This window comes from Balaenoptera physalus (genome assembly GCF_965194825.1).
Source record: "Balaenoptera physalus genome assembly, chromosome: 10".
NCBI classification, from domain to species: domain Eukaryota; kingdom Metazoa; phylum Chordata; class Mammalia; order Artiodactyla; family Balaenopteridae; genus Balaenoptera; species Balaenoptera physalus.
In genome coordinates this window covers 82,049,467-82,065,882 of record NC_138889.1, presented here as the reverse complement: position 1 = coordinate 82,065,882, position 16,416 = coordinate 82,049,467, and the positions used below count along the sequence as shown (strand labels likewise).

Sequence of the window (16,416 nt, the reverse complement as noted above, 5' to 3'; positions counted from 1 at the left end):
AAGAGCAAAAGGGTGACTTCAAGAGGTGGTGGGAGGTGGGAGGGGTGTTCCCTGGCACGGTCCAGTGGTTAAGACTCCACGCTTTCACTGCCAAGGGCCTGGGTTCAATCCCTGGTCGGGGAACTAAGATCCCACAAGGCATGGCCAAAAAAATTAAATAACTAAAAAATAATTTAAAAAAAGAGGTGATGGGAGAAAAGAGATGGGAACTCACTGGTGAATTCGTGCACGGCTGAAGGGGCCAGTATAGCAGTCTGACTCCTCCAGGTCTGGGAAAGCTGACTTGTCAAGAACCATTGGGTTTTGGGACATCCATTTTTTGATTCTTCTAAAATATTTTTGCACCCTGGAACAAATTCACATTTTAGAACTGAATTAGGTTGCACTCCAGAGCCATGCCTACCTTCCACTACCCTTCTGAAAGAGTTCCCAAAAGACATACACACACCCACATTCACACACACATACATGCATTATTCCTGTACCCACACAAAGGAAATAATTCCAAAGCAAACCAAATCTTGCATTTATTTAAACTCTTTCAGGGCAACTAGGTGATCCTCATAAGAAAAATCTGTGGAAAATATTAGAAAATCATCATACATAAAGATGGGGTAGGAAAAAACATAAAGAATAAAACCAGCAAGATTGTTTATTAAAGTTGAGTGTATGTACGTATATATCTATATCTATATATGTGTGGCTATAGATCACTTTAAGAAATCTATAGCAATGTGGCTACAGAAAAGTGGAGACTGAAAGGAGAGAAATGGCTACACTGCACTCAACGCATTCAATTCTGGGAGCCACAGGTCCTATGGTAACAGCAAGGGTTTCGGGTCCAGAAAAACTGGGTTCAAAGGCAGCTCTGCATTATAGTAGCTATGGAAACTTGTATAAGTTATTTAATTTCTTGCCTTGGTTTCTTCACCCATAAAATAAACAAATACAGTATGCTAACACATATGTATGGAATCTAAGGAAAAAAAAAAAAAAAAGGCCATGAAGAACCTAGTGGCAAGATGGGAATAAAGACACAGACCTACTAGAGAATGGACTTGAGGATATGGGGAGGGGGAGGGGTGAGATGTGACAGGATGAGAGAGTGTCATGGACATATATACACTACCAAATGTAAAATAGATAGCTAGTGGGAAGCAGCCGCATAGCACAGGGAGATCAGCACGGTGCTTTGTGACCGCCTGGTGGGGTGGGATGGGGAGGGTGGGAGGGAGGGAGATGCAGGAGGGAGGAGATATGGGAACGTCTGTATATCTGTAGCTGATTCACTTTGTTATAAAGCAGAAACTAACACACCATTGTGAAGCAATTATACTTCAATAAAGATGTTTAAAAAAATAAAATAAAATAAAATAAAAATAATAAATAAATAAATAAAAGTAATAATACTGACATTGCTGGAGAGTTGTGAGTTGGTGTTTTACATTAAACTTGATGATTAACAATAAGGAGAGTTGAGTCAAGGATCCTTTGTGGTACTTTTAAGACTTTAATGGGCATATAAATCACCTGAAGATCTTGTTAAAATGCAGATACTAATTCAGTAGACTTAGATGGAGTCTGAGATTCTGCATTTCTACCTAGTTCCCAGTGGGGGGTGGGGTGGGGGGGGCTCATCCTACTATCCACTGACTGCACTTTGAGGGGTGGATTTAGCATAAACACCAGGTTAGAGAACATTAAAACACTGTTTCAGGAAATCTCACATGAGGATACTTTGGCCTCAGCTTTAGATTACAGTCACAACTCAGTTCTATGTGGTATATATACTGATTGGAATCATATTTATTTTTCAAAAGACAAAAATGAAAGCAAAAGAGATACTGACTCCAGAGATTGATTCTGAAAATGAGATTCTGAGTTGCTATAATAACAGCTGTGTTTACTTTAAAAATGTGCTATATTTACACACTATTTATGAGGTTCTATCTTTGGCAGTTTTTGGACTTCTGCAATAGTGAGTCAAAGTGGCAGGATAGAATATTTTCCTAGAGAAGTACAATGCATCTTAATATTTGGCCAACTCTGCTTAAACTTTAAAAAATTTAGTACAGCAATGTGCAGGCAGACTGTATCTTAAAAATGATTTTATTCAATTACCATGCATATATAATTTGAAATAAGCATCAAGTTTTGATGTTTAGCATGCGAAGAGTTTGGACATTTTCTTTGCCAAGTGATGTTATCACTTAGATGCCAAGTCTTTTTTGGTTTTGGAGGGACCAGAGCATTTCTTTCTAGCCTAAAATAATAAATGAGTGTTATCTGAAGTGTCCATTTTGCTTCTTCTTATTACAAAGAAAGCCTCTGAAATCACAAAATATCGCTGTATTCCAGCCACTAGTGCACAGACATGTAAAAACACTGAATGGATAATATAGTAATTACTCCAACTTTTCAAAGTTAGCCTAGTGGAGAAAACAATGGGATAAAAACTTAGAGGATGAATTTGCCAGTCATTGAAATTGAGCCAAACATTTTCAATCTTTGAGCTTTAGGTTCCTCATCTGTAAAAAGAGAAAGTAATTCCATCTGTCCTACTTCATTAGGTGGCTAGGAGGATCAAATAAAAGGAGGCATCTGATGACACTTAGAAAATGCTGATAGCTATAGCACCCAAGGGCTTACTATCTCTGACAAAATTGCAAACATACTAGAAATAAATGCCAATCAAAGAAATTAAAGAAATGAAATAAAATGACTTTTAGACCATCACTGACATTTTACAGAAAAATAAACCATATTATCCGTTTAGGCTTGTCACGTACTTTCTGTGAAGGAATACATGATGTCTAATAGTGAAATGTGGTCAGGGCTGGATCTGAATCACAGGATGTGAAGATCTAGCTTATTACTTAATTTATTTGATTCTCATTCAGTTTTCTCATCTATTAAATGAAGGGATATTGTGATAATTAAATAGGTAATGACTGATCCCCCAGTGCCCAGCACAAAGTAAACACTCAATAAATACTTATGATAATAATAAGGAAAAGGAGTATCACCACTACTTCTACAACCACCACTACCACCACCATGCCACCAACATGATCTAATGTATTACCTACACTCTACCAAGCTTTTATCACGTTAGCCATCTTGCAAACTCAAGATTACCAAGCTTTTATCACGTTAGCCATCTTGCAAACTCAAGATTTCATGGTATAATGTGAGGATGACTTCTAACAGAGCTTTAAGTTCCTTTGCTAAAATCAGTGGAATGCAGAGAATTCAATGGAAATTGAAAAGAAATCTGGATTAAAGGGTCAAAAGAACGTGGTCAGAGCACAAACTCTATCACACCATCTGTGAAAGCTAGGGGATGAGATGTGGGGTGGTAAGGAGTGGTGATAATGGAGTCATTTATTTTCCCTGATCTGCAAACCAGTTCTGCCCCCCTGAATGGTCCTTTTGAAGATGCTTTGATAATTGAATATGAAAGTACTTTGTAAACTAATGATAGATAGCAGCAATAATAAAACTATAGGCATTTCCTTTCGACCTGCCTGGAGAAACGATGATCTTTGAAACCTGGATAATTGCCTGTACATATTTACCCCTAATGTTTACTGGTCAAATTACCCATGCACAAAACATCTTTCCCACGTCAGGAAATGGAAAGCACAAGTGACATCTAAGTACACACAGACTTTTGCTTCCCTCTTTCCAGTTGTCTAAAAATTGGGTTTTATAATTTTATAACAGTGATGCCCGTACACACACACACACAACATTTAAATTTTCTTTTCCAAAGGTCAAGTTTAAAAAAAATCAAAATCAGTCATTTCCTTAATTGAAAGTATAAACTCAGGCAAATACCAAGACAGTCATTTTTTCAATTTAATATGTCATATAATTTTATAAATGCCTTTCCTATTTATTTGTTACCCTCCCCCTATGCATCCACTAACTCAAAGAACAAAGAGAACTATTTGTAACATGTAAACTGTAAAGCAGTAGACTATAGTAATGCTTAAGGTACATTAACAATTGTTTGGAATAACTGACAACCTTATTTTCATTTCATAAAATTAAACAAAAAATAATAAACACAAAAGATAATAAAACATATTATGACACATAATATAGCATTCATTTTTCTAGTTTACTTTTGTTTGACCAAAATAGTAAAGAAAAACATTTTTCCACTATTAAGAATGTTTCTTTAGGATTTAGAATATACATGTTTATCAGGAATTCTAAATACAAGTTTACTCTAAAACTAAATTATGACAGTATTACATAGATATTTGTTGCTAATTTAATATACAGGATTTTATCCTTCTGTGAGTCTCTGAAAGGAAGATGCCTATTTAGCAGAAAACACACTAATTATACAGTGGCAAATCTCACTAATTCTATACAGCACTCAGAAGCAAACCTAAACATGTTTTATCAACATATCCAATATTAAACATGCAGAGAAAAATATGGAAAACCTGCAGTTGTAAATTTATATATTATAATATTCCAATGAATTTGACCTTATTATGCAAAAATAACTTTGGAAATTTGCTTATATAGACCAGGAACAAATGGGCACAAGAGAAATGATGAAAGCTCATTGTAAATCTGAGCATGTCAACCTGATAAACAGAAGAATCTGACTGGCTAAGGAACATCATTAATTTTTTAAGAGCCATTTGAGTACTAATTCCTTTAGCATTCATTCAGATTTCAAGTTTTCCCCCTCATGATTTACTTTTCTTGTCACTCATTCCTACCAACCTAAATTTAATGTTTAATAGAGTACAATACTCTCTTCTAGAATTCAAAATTTTCCTATTTTAGAGTTCTAAATTATATTCAGACAGTTTCTTTGGTAAAAGAACTAGATTTATTAAATTCTTTCCTAAAATGGTCATATATTTACACTGTATGATTTTGCTAGTTTTTGTGTCATTCTGATTTGCAATATCCTGCAACATTATTCAATAGGGCCTCCTCTACGACATTCACATTCTATTTTTGTTAATTGATTTTTTTGCAAGGAGCAGAAAAACAGCGAATTATTACAAGCCTTTGGTTTGTAGAGTTCATTAAATGGAAGCTCATTTTCTCCAGTGAAAGGGGGTCAAGGCAATTCAGGTGGGAGAGTTTCTTGTGTCTCAGGGTTGTATTTTAATTAATTCCTTTACCATAGCTACTGTTACCACAATAGGTAAAGAGATGTTGTTTTGAGATAAAGCTCTTGAAAAGAAGTTTCCTTTCAATACCAGAATTGAAAGAGAGGCAGGTTCAGCTGGTGGAATAAGAGGAGGTTCATAATACAAAAGATGCTGTATGGCCTTGGTAAACCACTTCATCACTCTGGATGCTAGTCTTTCTTTTACCATGTCATCAATAAGAGGTTTGGATTAAATTATCCATGAGGCCTCTGCTGTGTCTATTGTTCTATTACTCTAGTGGGTCATCATTTACCCATCAATCCTGGTTTTATAACTATTTTTTAAATTAAAATCTCCTGAAACACTAACGTGCAATTAAAATCCTTGTTGCATAACATTATATCAAGGAAGGATTGTGGGAACGGCAATGGTAAATAGAAAAAAAAGGGATCATCTGATTTTAAACATTGTCAAATTTGGCATAAGTCATTTTGAAAATATCTTGAACAAATCAGTAAAGTTTTTCTTTCTAAAATTTACAGCTGCTGATATGGGTAATCAAATTTTTTTCCCAAATGACAAATTGGTCGTAAACAAATTTCATATCACCCACCAACCTGCCCATTGATTTGCTCCTCTGGTCAGTGTAATAGGATTTTTTCCTGAAAAAAAAAAAAAAAGAAAGAAAGAAATCAGCTGAGGAAAGTCACATGAAAATAGTGAAACCAGCGAGTGACAACATTCAATTATACTGAGCATTTCAGTACTCTAATTTCCACATGCTAAAGAAAGACACGAAATGAACCAGTATAACAGGAAGAACTCTGAATTTGCATTATTTCAATTTCAGAATCTAAGTTATTAATAACAAAGACACTTTCATAAATCAATAGATCACTTTTGAATGTTTGAGTTTTAATTCTTTTTTGAAAGTTTGTCTTCTGCTACATAATGCATATTAACCAGATCACTTGCTTGTATGTTATATGAAGTCATCTATTGATCTAAACACATATGTAATGAATATTTATGACTTTGCAAAGAATGTTAAGTTATAACCACTAAAAATTTAGAGAAAAAAAGAGGGTCTTTACCCTCAAAAAGCTACTTTTCAGTTGAGCAGACAAGTGATAGTTATAACAAAGTGTGATAATGCAGTAAAACAGAGAGGGCTATGGAAGTACCTGAGAAGGGATCTCAATTAGTTGTCATAGATGGAGGAGAAAGGAGACAGGGAAGCTTTCCCAAGGGATGTGTTATCTGTGTTGAATCATGAAGCATGAATGACAGAAGTCGTCTGAATGGAGTACTTAGGACATGGCATTTTAGACAGAGGTAGCAGCATATGAAATGGTTATGGGAGCAAGACTAAACGTTGTAAGATTCAGGGAACTTTGACTAATTTGTTAATTGCTGGGGTATAAATTGCAAGTTGAGGATAATAATAAAAGAGGTGAGGGGATGATGAACAAGGCACAGAGGATGAGGGGTCTTACCACTGATGCTAAGGTTTTTGGGTGAAAAGTTATAGGAAGATATTGAGTGTTTTAAGTAAGTGTGTAGCATTCTGATTTTAGAGAAACTAAATATTCTAGTGACAGAGGTTAATTCACCTTCTAAAAGTTTCTCACTAAATCCACGTCTTGGAGCTCAAGAATCTCATTCAGGGCCTTCCTAAAATGCCTCTTTATCCCCACCCACCTAAACCCATTCCAGAGAATCAGGAAACTCTTCCATGGTGTGGTATCTAGAAAGCAGGGCTGAGTGAGAGTCAGGACAATTGATATTTAGTCCTGTGTTATTAACTGCTTAGAAAACTTGAAAAACCTTCTGAGCTACCATATTTCATTGCACTCACCAGTCATAATCCTAGAAAAGAATTTTTAAGTTGTCTCTGACATACTCTAACACTAAATTCAGATATGGAGTTTCAAGGCTTGCTCTGTCTAGCCTAAACTCACACTTTAAATATCACCCCCTTTCATTTTATCAAACACACACAGGTTTGTGTGCATACATCATTCAATCAACTTGGTGCTTTGTGACCACCTAGAGGGGTGGGATAGGGAGGGTGGGAGGGACGGAGATGCAAGAGGGAAGAGATATGGGGATATATGTATATGTATAGCTGATTCACTTTGTTATAAAGCAGAAGCTAACACACCATTGTAAAGCAATTATACTCCAATAAAGATGTTAAAAAAATAAATCCCTATTGGACTATAAACCCGTCTTCTCTCCGAACCTCCTCTACAAAGTACTCTCTTGCACTATTTACCCCGTATTATATAACTGTTCAATGACTATCCTCTATAGGAGATTGGGTTTCTTGAAGACAGTAGCTTCAGTTCATCTGACTTTGTGTATACTTGGCACATTCTTTGGTAAATAGTAAGCATTCCGATGGCTGATGAATAAATGAATGGGCTTTTGTTTAATTCACAGTTGCATTTATTTCCTTCAGTGCCTGAGGGCACTTTGAATTTAATAAACATTTACTAAATAAGGTATCTCTTAAAAAAAACTGCAAATGTAGAAACTGGTTTAAAATAATTTTCAGCATCAAAAAAATCTAGGAATGTGATTAAGAGGAGATAAAGATTATGGTTATAATGATCAGTTGTGGATATGGTAAGGAATGATATAAAAGAACAAGGTGGCATTTGGATAAAACATTCTTTTTATTGCTGCTATTTTGAAATATTTCTCTTAAACATTTTCTTTTTTAATTTTGAAATGCTTTGGGAGAAATAAGAACAAGTGAAGGAAGAAAGTCATACAAGATGAATACACATATTTTTTAAACCGCTTATACTGTAAGAACAAATAAAATTAAGAGACTCATTTTTCCCAATTAACTAACACCCTAGTTACCAGTCAAATCTAGGATGAACTATGTGTGACAATTAGTGCTGTCAAGTCCTCTTACTTGAGGACCGGTTAGGTTATTGTTTATCTTGAGGACATGCCTGTAATGGGTGTATCTGCTTGGCTATAGAAAAGGGTGCGATTTCTTTTTGTACTTGCAATCTCAGTGAATTGCCTGTGACGCATGTTGCATTCTGGTTTAATGTTTATTCAGTGACAAAAGGGTTATCTTTCTCTTTTATGTTTGTGGAGAAGTTTCCTTGGTTGGGGGAGATTTTGTTTTTAATTATATTTCCCCAACATATACAAGTGTACCTTTAATTCATGCAGTCAATAATAACCTGCAGTTTTCCTTAGTTCTTCTGCATAAATGAGCCTGCAGGACCAAATTATTTCCTACCCACAGTCCTCACTCCATAATTTATTAACTGCATATTGTTCATGGACAGAGCTTTCTTTATTTTCCCTTAATTTTTCATTTGAAAGATTCTTCTATTCTACACCTTGCATCAAGACAGCATTTATCTACCTACCTACTTACCCATCTATTACAACAACCACTCAAAATTATAAGTAAATAATTATCTCCATCACTGTTTCCAACCAGCGTTTCACAAAGCCAGTGGCCACTTGTGGAGATGTCTGTGTGGCCAAATGAGAAGGACGGTCACATGGGTGTGACCCTGGGTCCCTGCTCCTTGTCAAACAAAGCTACTGCACTGTTATCTATTCTATATATTGGGCTCCCTGTATGTTATTACATTATTTTATTTTTGAGTGAGATATCCTTTGCATAAAAAAGTGATCTAAGTTTAATCCCAATTGTGATAAAAGATTGTTCTTAATGTTTTAAGAAATGTTCCCCCAAATTTGCTATGATTAAAATATTTGTGGGAGGAGGAGCTTGAGGAAAGATGGAAGGTTGACCCCACCTTTGAACTCAACCTGAGAAGCTACAGGATGACTGAATCATCTTAAAATATGTTTGACCAATTTAATGTGAGAGAAGGGTAAGAATGAACAGGAATCACCTTTGAATCGAAAGAAAAGTAATGAATGTGGGAATTAATATTTCTGGAATGTACAAGACACAGGCTAAGTCTTTCCTGATAGAATAAAAACTAGAAAATGTGGACTATTTTAACTCTCTGAAATTTCTTGGTTAGTTTGGAAACATCAAGTCCAATACGCGAGCCATATCTACTTTGGAAAAATAATCAAGAAAAGAAATAGCTAGAAAATTTATGTATATAAAATTCTACACGTGCAGAATATCAGGCATAAAATTTAGATAAAATGCTGAAATTTCATGTTCATACAGTAAGTTACCAGAAAACTTTTGAAGGAAGGGTTATAACTCTAATAATTTTTTTCTGAATAAATTTTCAGCTTTTCTTTCTGAAATGCAATATATAGGTTTCAACACTGAATAAATACATGGAATAGTCAAGCACGGATATGTTTTTATGCATAAATCTTTTAAAAATCTTGTCTTGAAAAAAGAGATGCATTTTTCCTATTTAAGTTCTTTGTTATTCTTGTATATCTTTTAAGACAATATATATGTTCCTAAATATGATAACGGTGGACATTTGGAAAATGAATTGGTAATCATGAAAACACTTTGCCACTTATTCTATGCTTGAATAACATTCTTTTTATGAGCTGACTGCTATCCCAAATTTTAGGTGTATCTTATAAATAAATCAGAAGTTGGTTACTAAGGAGTTAGTTAATGCTACATCTATTATTTAAACTGATCTGTAAATATGTTCTAAAAGAACTCTGCATTCCAGCATTTCTCAAACTGTTTTCCCAAGAGCTTCATCATGTTAAGATTTTTAAAAACCCATCACCAGATGGAAATTAAGAAAAGACTTCTCTGTGTAACTGTCTGTTGAAATTTATAAAACTTATAAGAATTATTAAAATATTAAAAATCTTCAAGACAATATTTCTCTACCAACTGTAACAGAATCACTTGGGATGCTTGTTAAAAATGCCCAATCTTATCCCTGACCTAATATGCCAGAATCTCTGGATGTAGGTTCTAGGGACCTTCATTTTTACTAAGTTTCCCAGGTGATTCTGATGTATTCTGAAGACTGAGAACCACATCTCTAAAAATTCCTACAGTAAATAAACTTATTGTTTAACTTAGAAATTCAGGAACATATTTGGTCACAGGATATTTTTCTTTTACATCCTCTGGAACGAGTGTTCCTTTGACAAACTTTGGAAAAAAGCTGTATATTTTCTAATATTTATATTATTAAATCAAAAGCATCACGATGGCATTTTCAAAAATTTCAGTAATGTGGAAATTGTGAACATTATCTTGAAAAACGTATTATAAAGAAGAAATCTGAGCCACATCATCAATAAAAAGAGACAGTAACTGCATACATTTCATGGTTTTCATATTTCTTTCTTTGGATGTATCAGAACTCTTCTTTCAAATGCAGTCTTATCAGGAAATAAAAATGAATGTCATTTATAAAAAGCAAAACCATCAACTGAAGAAAACATCTTATTCAAAACCTCCATTGAAATAGAAGGACACTATGGCACACAGATTGGAGACCTAGGATCTAATTTATACAAACTGGAGACATAGTCTGGTAAGGGAATTGTTTTTAATGAACTGCTAAGGTAAAAACACAAATAATTAAATTTGATACAGATTTTTTAAAAAACAAAGTTATGAGAATATTGATTATTCTTTCAGAGTTCCTCAAAATTTATCTGAAAAAGTCAAGAGTAAGGGAAATGAGAGAAAAAAGGTCAATGTGCTCTAACAGACTTTCAATTTTTAAAATTAATAAAATCCAACTGAGATGGTGGAATGAGCTGTATGAAATGTGTGATGCTGTAGATTCTGTTGCCATCGTCTTTGTAAGACTTTTTCCCTATAAACTACAGCAGAATGGACATACTTTGAAAGTATATTGACAAAGAAAGGAAAACCATCTTTGAAATTATGAATGTCAAATATTTGGTGTAAAGCAAACATGTTAACCAACATTTACTTTTTCATTGAATGAAAGTATAATTTCAAATTAATAATAAGTGTCTTTTCAAGGGACTAAGAATCAAATGATGACAAATTCCCCCTTGGATAGCAAAAAAGGATGCAGTCTTTCAGACCCCTGGCAAACATGTGCTTTGTATAAAGTCCAGAGGAGATAAGTGGAAGACATGCTCCTTTTTTGATGGAATATTTTAACACAATGTTCAGTTAACCTGAAGAGAACCTGAATACTGAAATCCACTGAAATGGCACGCTTTGTGATAGTCTCTAAAGGTTTCCTCCTTCTAGATCTACGAGGAAATTAGTTTGTGCATAAATTCAACTATACCTCTGCTTAGAAACAATGGTGAAATCACAGGAATAGGGGCAGGATAAAGGTATGTGAAATCAGGCTTAATTTGGAATTTTTTAGCAATTTCACCCTGATATCAGAAAGTAGGTTATTGTCTTAGGTGTCACACTTCTTTTACATCTTTGTTTATATCCTGCAGTCAAAATAGAACTTGTTTAAAATAATTTTGTAAGAATGTAAACAAATAAAATAATAGGGACCCACAATCCCACCCATCAGAAGCAATCATGTTTAGCATATTATATTTTCTTCCAATTTTATTTCTATTCATTTTACATTGTTGAAATCTCATTGTATGAATACATGCATATCCTTCACATATTATTTAAATTTTATTATTTATTATTTCACTACAACCATTAATAAATCCTTGTACCCATTTGTTTTATAAATGAATTATATTGCATTGCAAGGGTATATCTAAATTATTTAAATCCTCTACCATTGAACATAGGAGATATTTCCATTTTTCATAATTATAAATAGTACTTCGGGGAATGTTTTTACATGTTTTTCAATTATCTTCTTAAGATAAAAAGTGGTTAGGAAAAGTTTTAAGTCTCACAGAAAATAATTTTAAATTCAGTTTCAGAATATTTTATGAAGTTTGATTCTCACCATATATCAACAGAGGTGATTATTCACCATATCTGTGCGAGGTTTGAAGAGTACTACTTGTGAAAGTCTTTGATAATTTCATAAGTTAAAATGAAACTCATTGTTTTAATTCTGCATGATTTTGTGTAGCATGCATATATACAGACCAAACAAGAAGAAAGCAGATAGAGCAAAGGCAAGTATTCTCCCATTATCAGCCTGTAATAAGTCACAGGCATGTATTTCAAAAGACTTTTTAGAAGGAGACGTAGTGTCAGCAGGAAAAAATTCCTCAAAACTCAAGACATGAAGAGTTGCACAGTGTATACTTACTTAGTTGTACTCTCAAGTTTGGTTCAGTAGAATGACCTGAATTAAAAACAGTCCTCTGTAGACTTCAAAATATCTAATCATAACACAAATAATATCTCATAGGTCCTTACTTGCTTCTTTCAGGGACCAAGTTTCATAAAAATGTACAAACTTCAGGTTTTTGTAGGTATCTTATTAATAATTTATATAAGGTGCTAAAGAATTCAAAAGACTTTACTCATTTTCTTTTGTTTTTTATTTTGTTATTATTATTATCTTTGCCAAGCTCTTCAAGGTATTATTTACCTATCTTATAAATATCATCTGTACAGAGAATTTTGAAACTTTTACCCAAGTAGGAATGGGAGTCAATTTAGGCATCTAATTCTAATATTGTCACAGTAAGATCCCTCTGTAGTTGCCAACACTTAATCAATTTCTGTTTTGTGGGCAATGACTGTGGTTGCATCTTCCAAAGCCTGAGGTGTTTCAGATGACTAAAAAGACAGTGATCAACATCCCATATTTCATCTTGAATACCGTAAAGGCTTGTCATGAGACCTGAGGCCATCAGCACTCTTACAGAGTTGGCCTCTTTCATGCTACCAGGTCTAAGAAATTTCTCCATATTTTTGATTGCACTCTTACTGTTCATTCATATTCATTATCTAGAGGTTCTTTTACTTGGTATCTTGTTACCCTAAACCTTTTTAAACCTTCTTAGCAGTTGATAAAGCATACTGAGCTCCAAATAAGTGTAAATGTTCATATCTTCAATGTGAGTTAAAACTTTGCACATAGTAGAAACACTTGAATTTTATTGAGAGATCATGAAGGAAAGTGATAGATTCTGCATATAACACAAAACACACAATATGGGGAAACACATCTACTCAATTTTTGCTTGCCTATAGGAAGGACTGAAAAATCTTTGAACTGAGAAGGCCTTTTATTACCATTTATCCTTTGGCATTGAGGACAGAGCTAAGAAACCATCTGGTTGAATTCCACCTGAGGAATGCTTCTTGCTAACTGCTATACAGAGAAAGAACACTGTATTTGTATACATAAGGATGCTACACACTTACATTTCCTGACTTTCACAGAAATAAGAGTTCCATCTACTTATATTAAATAAGAAGTGAAATTGATCTTGGGAATTATAAGTTAAAATTTGAAAACAACTATTTTTCCCTCCCTCTAGTCAAGTCCAGCTAGAAATGATATAGCTGGGAACCAGAATGCTTACCACATTAAGCAAGCAAATTAGAAGGAAAGATAAATGTCCAAGATAAGCTAAACTTTGGAAGAAAAAGCATTTCTTCTGTAGAAAGAATTACATTTATTGCTCTCAAGTTTTGCAAAAATCAGGATCATCTTAATATACATTGAGATAGAACGAAATAAAATTTGAAAGTTACCTGAAGGGCATCCTGATATTCAGCCTCTCTGCATACTTGCACAGCGTGTCCCATGGAATATGAATTTTAATAAACATGATATCAGGGTTTGCAACAGCTGGCTGCAAAGGACAGCATAACAGACACCACTTAGAATCAGAGCTGATGATATCATGCCACAATTTGATCTGAGAGGGAAGGACATTGTCCCCTTGTCTACACATGAATCATTATCACCCATTTAAAAGGAATTTATATGAATAAATTTCTTAATACAGAAATACCTTGATCAAAATGTACTAATGCCATCGTATGCAAGAAATAATCATCCATGTGAGTTAGTGCATTTTCTTCCCTTGATCATTATCAAGATCCAGAATCCCCAATCAGAACAATCATGAGCCAATTAGGAATCTGAAGTTATTCTTGTTTGACACCTTCTCATGATCCTCTCTTTCCTGCTCTGGGGTGGCGGGGTGGGGGGCAGCGGTGGTAGTGGTAAAAACAACACTGACAGTTGCTACCAGTTATTCATTCACTTACTCTTCTAGCACAATTTATTGAGTAATTACTCCTTGAGAGGTCCTATGAAAATCCTGGGGATAAACAGAGTAAAAATCCTACAAGTCCATAGCCTTACAGAGCTGTCAAATTTGCACGCTTACTTGAATCTTAACAGGTTAGTATACTGTTTCCTGCAAGAGATCATAAGACTTTGTGTCTTTGATCTAGACAAGAGGTTTTTAAGCAAAATCAAGTGTGCATCAGAATTATCTAAGGAGCTTTTAACAAAATTGAGTACTCTGGTCTAATTCTTAAGAATTCCCAGAATTGGATTCCATTGTTCTGAATATTTTTCTCATAGCACTAACAGAGAATCAGATGCCTTTTTGAACCAGATAATCATCAAGATTCCTAGATTTGGTCCAGTAGTCTAAAATAAGTAACTAAATAATTGACCATTTTGTCATTATATATCATTAATGTTCATATTATACTTTAAAAAAAAAAGCCTAGATAGTTATTTTCTGAAATTCCTACAATATCTGAGGCCCATAGAGCAAGAAAGAAGTTTGTGGCCACTGTAGCACTGAATTCCACAGAGCTTATTCCTCAAATGATTAGAGAAGGTGAATTATGTCAAGGAAGAACTGCTCTTCGCTTCCATTTAGGCACACATGTCAGGTTACATACAGCTGGACTCCACTTGGTTAACATTTTTCCTTTAAATTTCAACTAGATGGAACATCTCAAGAAACATAACAATCTTAAAGGCTCAAAAGTATGGAAGAAATTTATCAGTCTAATTTAAAATTATATATTTAAAAATTAAACTGTACAATTTTATATTCATATATTCAAAAAGCCCTATGTTTTAGATATGGCTAATTCCATGAATTTGCCAGAACATACTTCAAATTTGTAGTACCCACATTTTAAAACAGTATTATTAGAGAGCTATGGGACAATCATTGGAATAATACTCAGGTGTAGACAGCAGGCTGATCACCATTGACACTGGACAGGCACTTTCACAGACTAGCATTTGGAAGTGTTTGTTCCCTGAAGTATTATGAAAAAAGGGGGGATCAGTCCAAGGTCAAGACAATTTAGGGTTTCTCACTAGAGGACTTGTGAGACATTTTAATATGCATGTACTTGCTAAAATATCCGAGAAGGTAAATAAAGTAAACAGAATTTCCAAAATTTTGGACCATGTGTTATTTTTTCTTTATAGTTTATTGAGGTACTAGGTATTTTTCAAATCACCAGGGGAAAATAGCAAAAGATGCTTCCTGTGCAATTTCCAAATGACTTTCCTACTTCGAATATGTTTGTTTTAAATTAAAGATAAAGAATGATAAAAAAAATTAACAATGACAGAAGGCATAGTATGTGTTAAATATCTAAAGGTCTTTGAATTCAGACTAAGTTTGCACACTTTAGCTATGCTTGAGGAAATAATGTGTATAACTTTTTAAATGAGCATTAATTCATTCAAACAACTGTTTATTTAAAAATATATCTTTTTCACTCAGCTAGAAATCTGTCACTGATCAAGGAAAAAAAGAATAATTATGATGTTGATATCTCCAGGCTCTTTTTAGTAACTGCCCCAGACTTGGTTGAAAGGTTTCTGTGCAGGAGTGGTAAAGACAAAAAAAGTCTTTCTAAAACATATAAAACATAGGCATTCACCTATTTAAATGACTCCCTCATGTGAGGCAAGTGAAAGGATCATTTCATGTTTTATTATAGTTTTTCCTGTTTTATCCATACAAAAGTTCTTATATTCAAAGTGATAACAAATATCCTTTTTTTGAAATGATGGTGTCGGCTACTGGTGTTACACCAGCTTGCCTTTCACTTACCAAGCACAATGTAAATATATTTATTTAATCCTAACTGCCTACTTAGAAGAAATCACATGGTATGGAAGAAAGAACATAGTGTTTGGAATCACAAAGAGGTAAGTACAAACTCCAGCTCTAGCATCTACTAGCTCTATGACCTTGGGGAAGTTACCTATCCTCTCTGATCCTCAGTTTTCTCTCCTGGGATATGGAGAGAATGGTCTTAATTCACAGAGTTGTAAGTCTTATGAGAGACTGTACTATAAAGGGCCCAAGTATAAGAGGTTTACCCAGAATGTTCATTCTCAGTTAAGAGCATGCCTCTCAAATCAGACCATGGTCAAAATAATGGCTAATTTCAAATCTTCACTAG

The 16,416-nt window shown here is 34.1% G+C and overlaps 1 protein-coding gene across 2 annotated transcripts in view; it reads right to left on the bottom strand.

The window, feature by feature from the left end:
• Positions 1 to 16,416, bottom strand: part of ANO3 (anoctamin 3) — a 433,470-nt gene that overhangs the window by 93,891 nt on the left and 323,163 nt on the right. For both annotated transcript variants that reach the window (XM_082476760.1, XM_082476761.1), the window contains exons 6-8: positions 13,711 to 13,811; positions 5,747 to 5,791; positions 215 to 346 (exon numbers count right to left, since the gene is read on the bottom strand). In XM_082476760.1, coding sequence (XP_082332886.1) covers positions 215 to 346; positions 5,747 to 5,791; positions 13,711 to 13,811 — 278 coding nt within the window. The remainder of the gene's footprint in view (positions 1 to 214; positions 347 to 5,746; positions 5,792 to 13,710; positions 13,812 to 16,416) is intronic.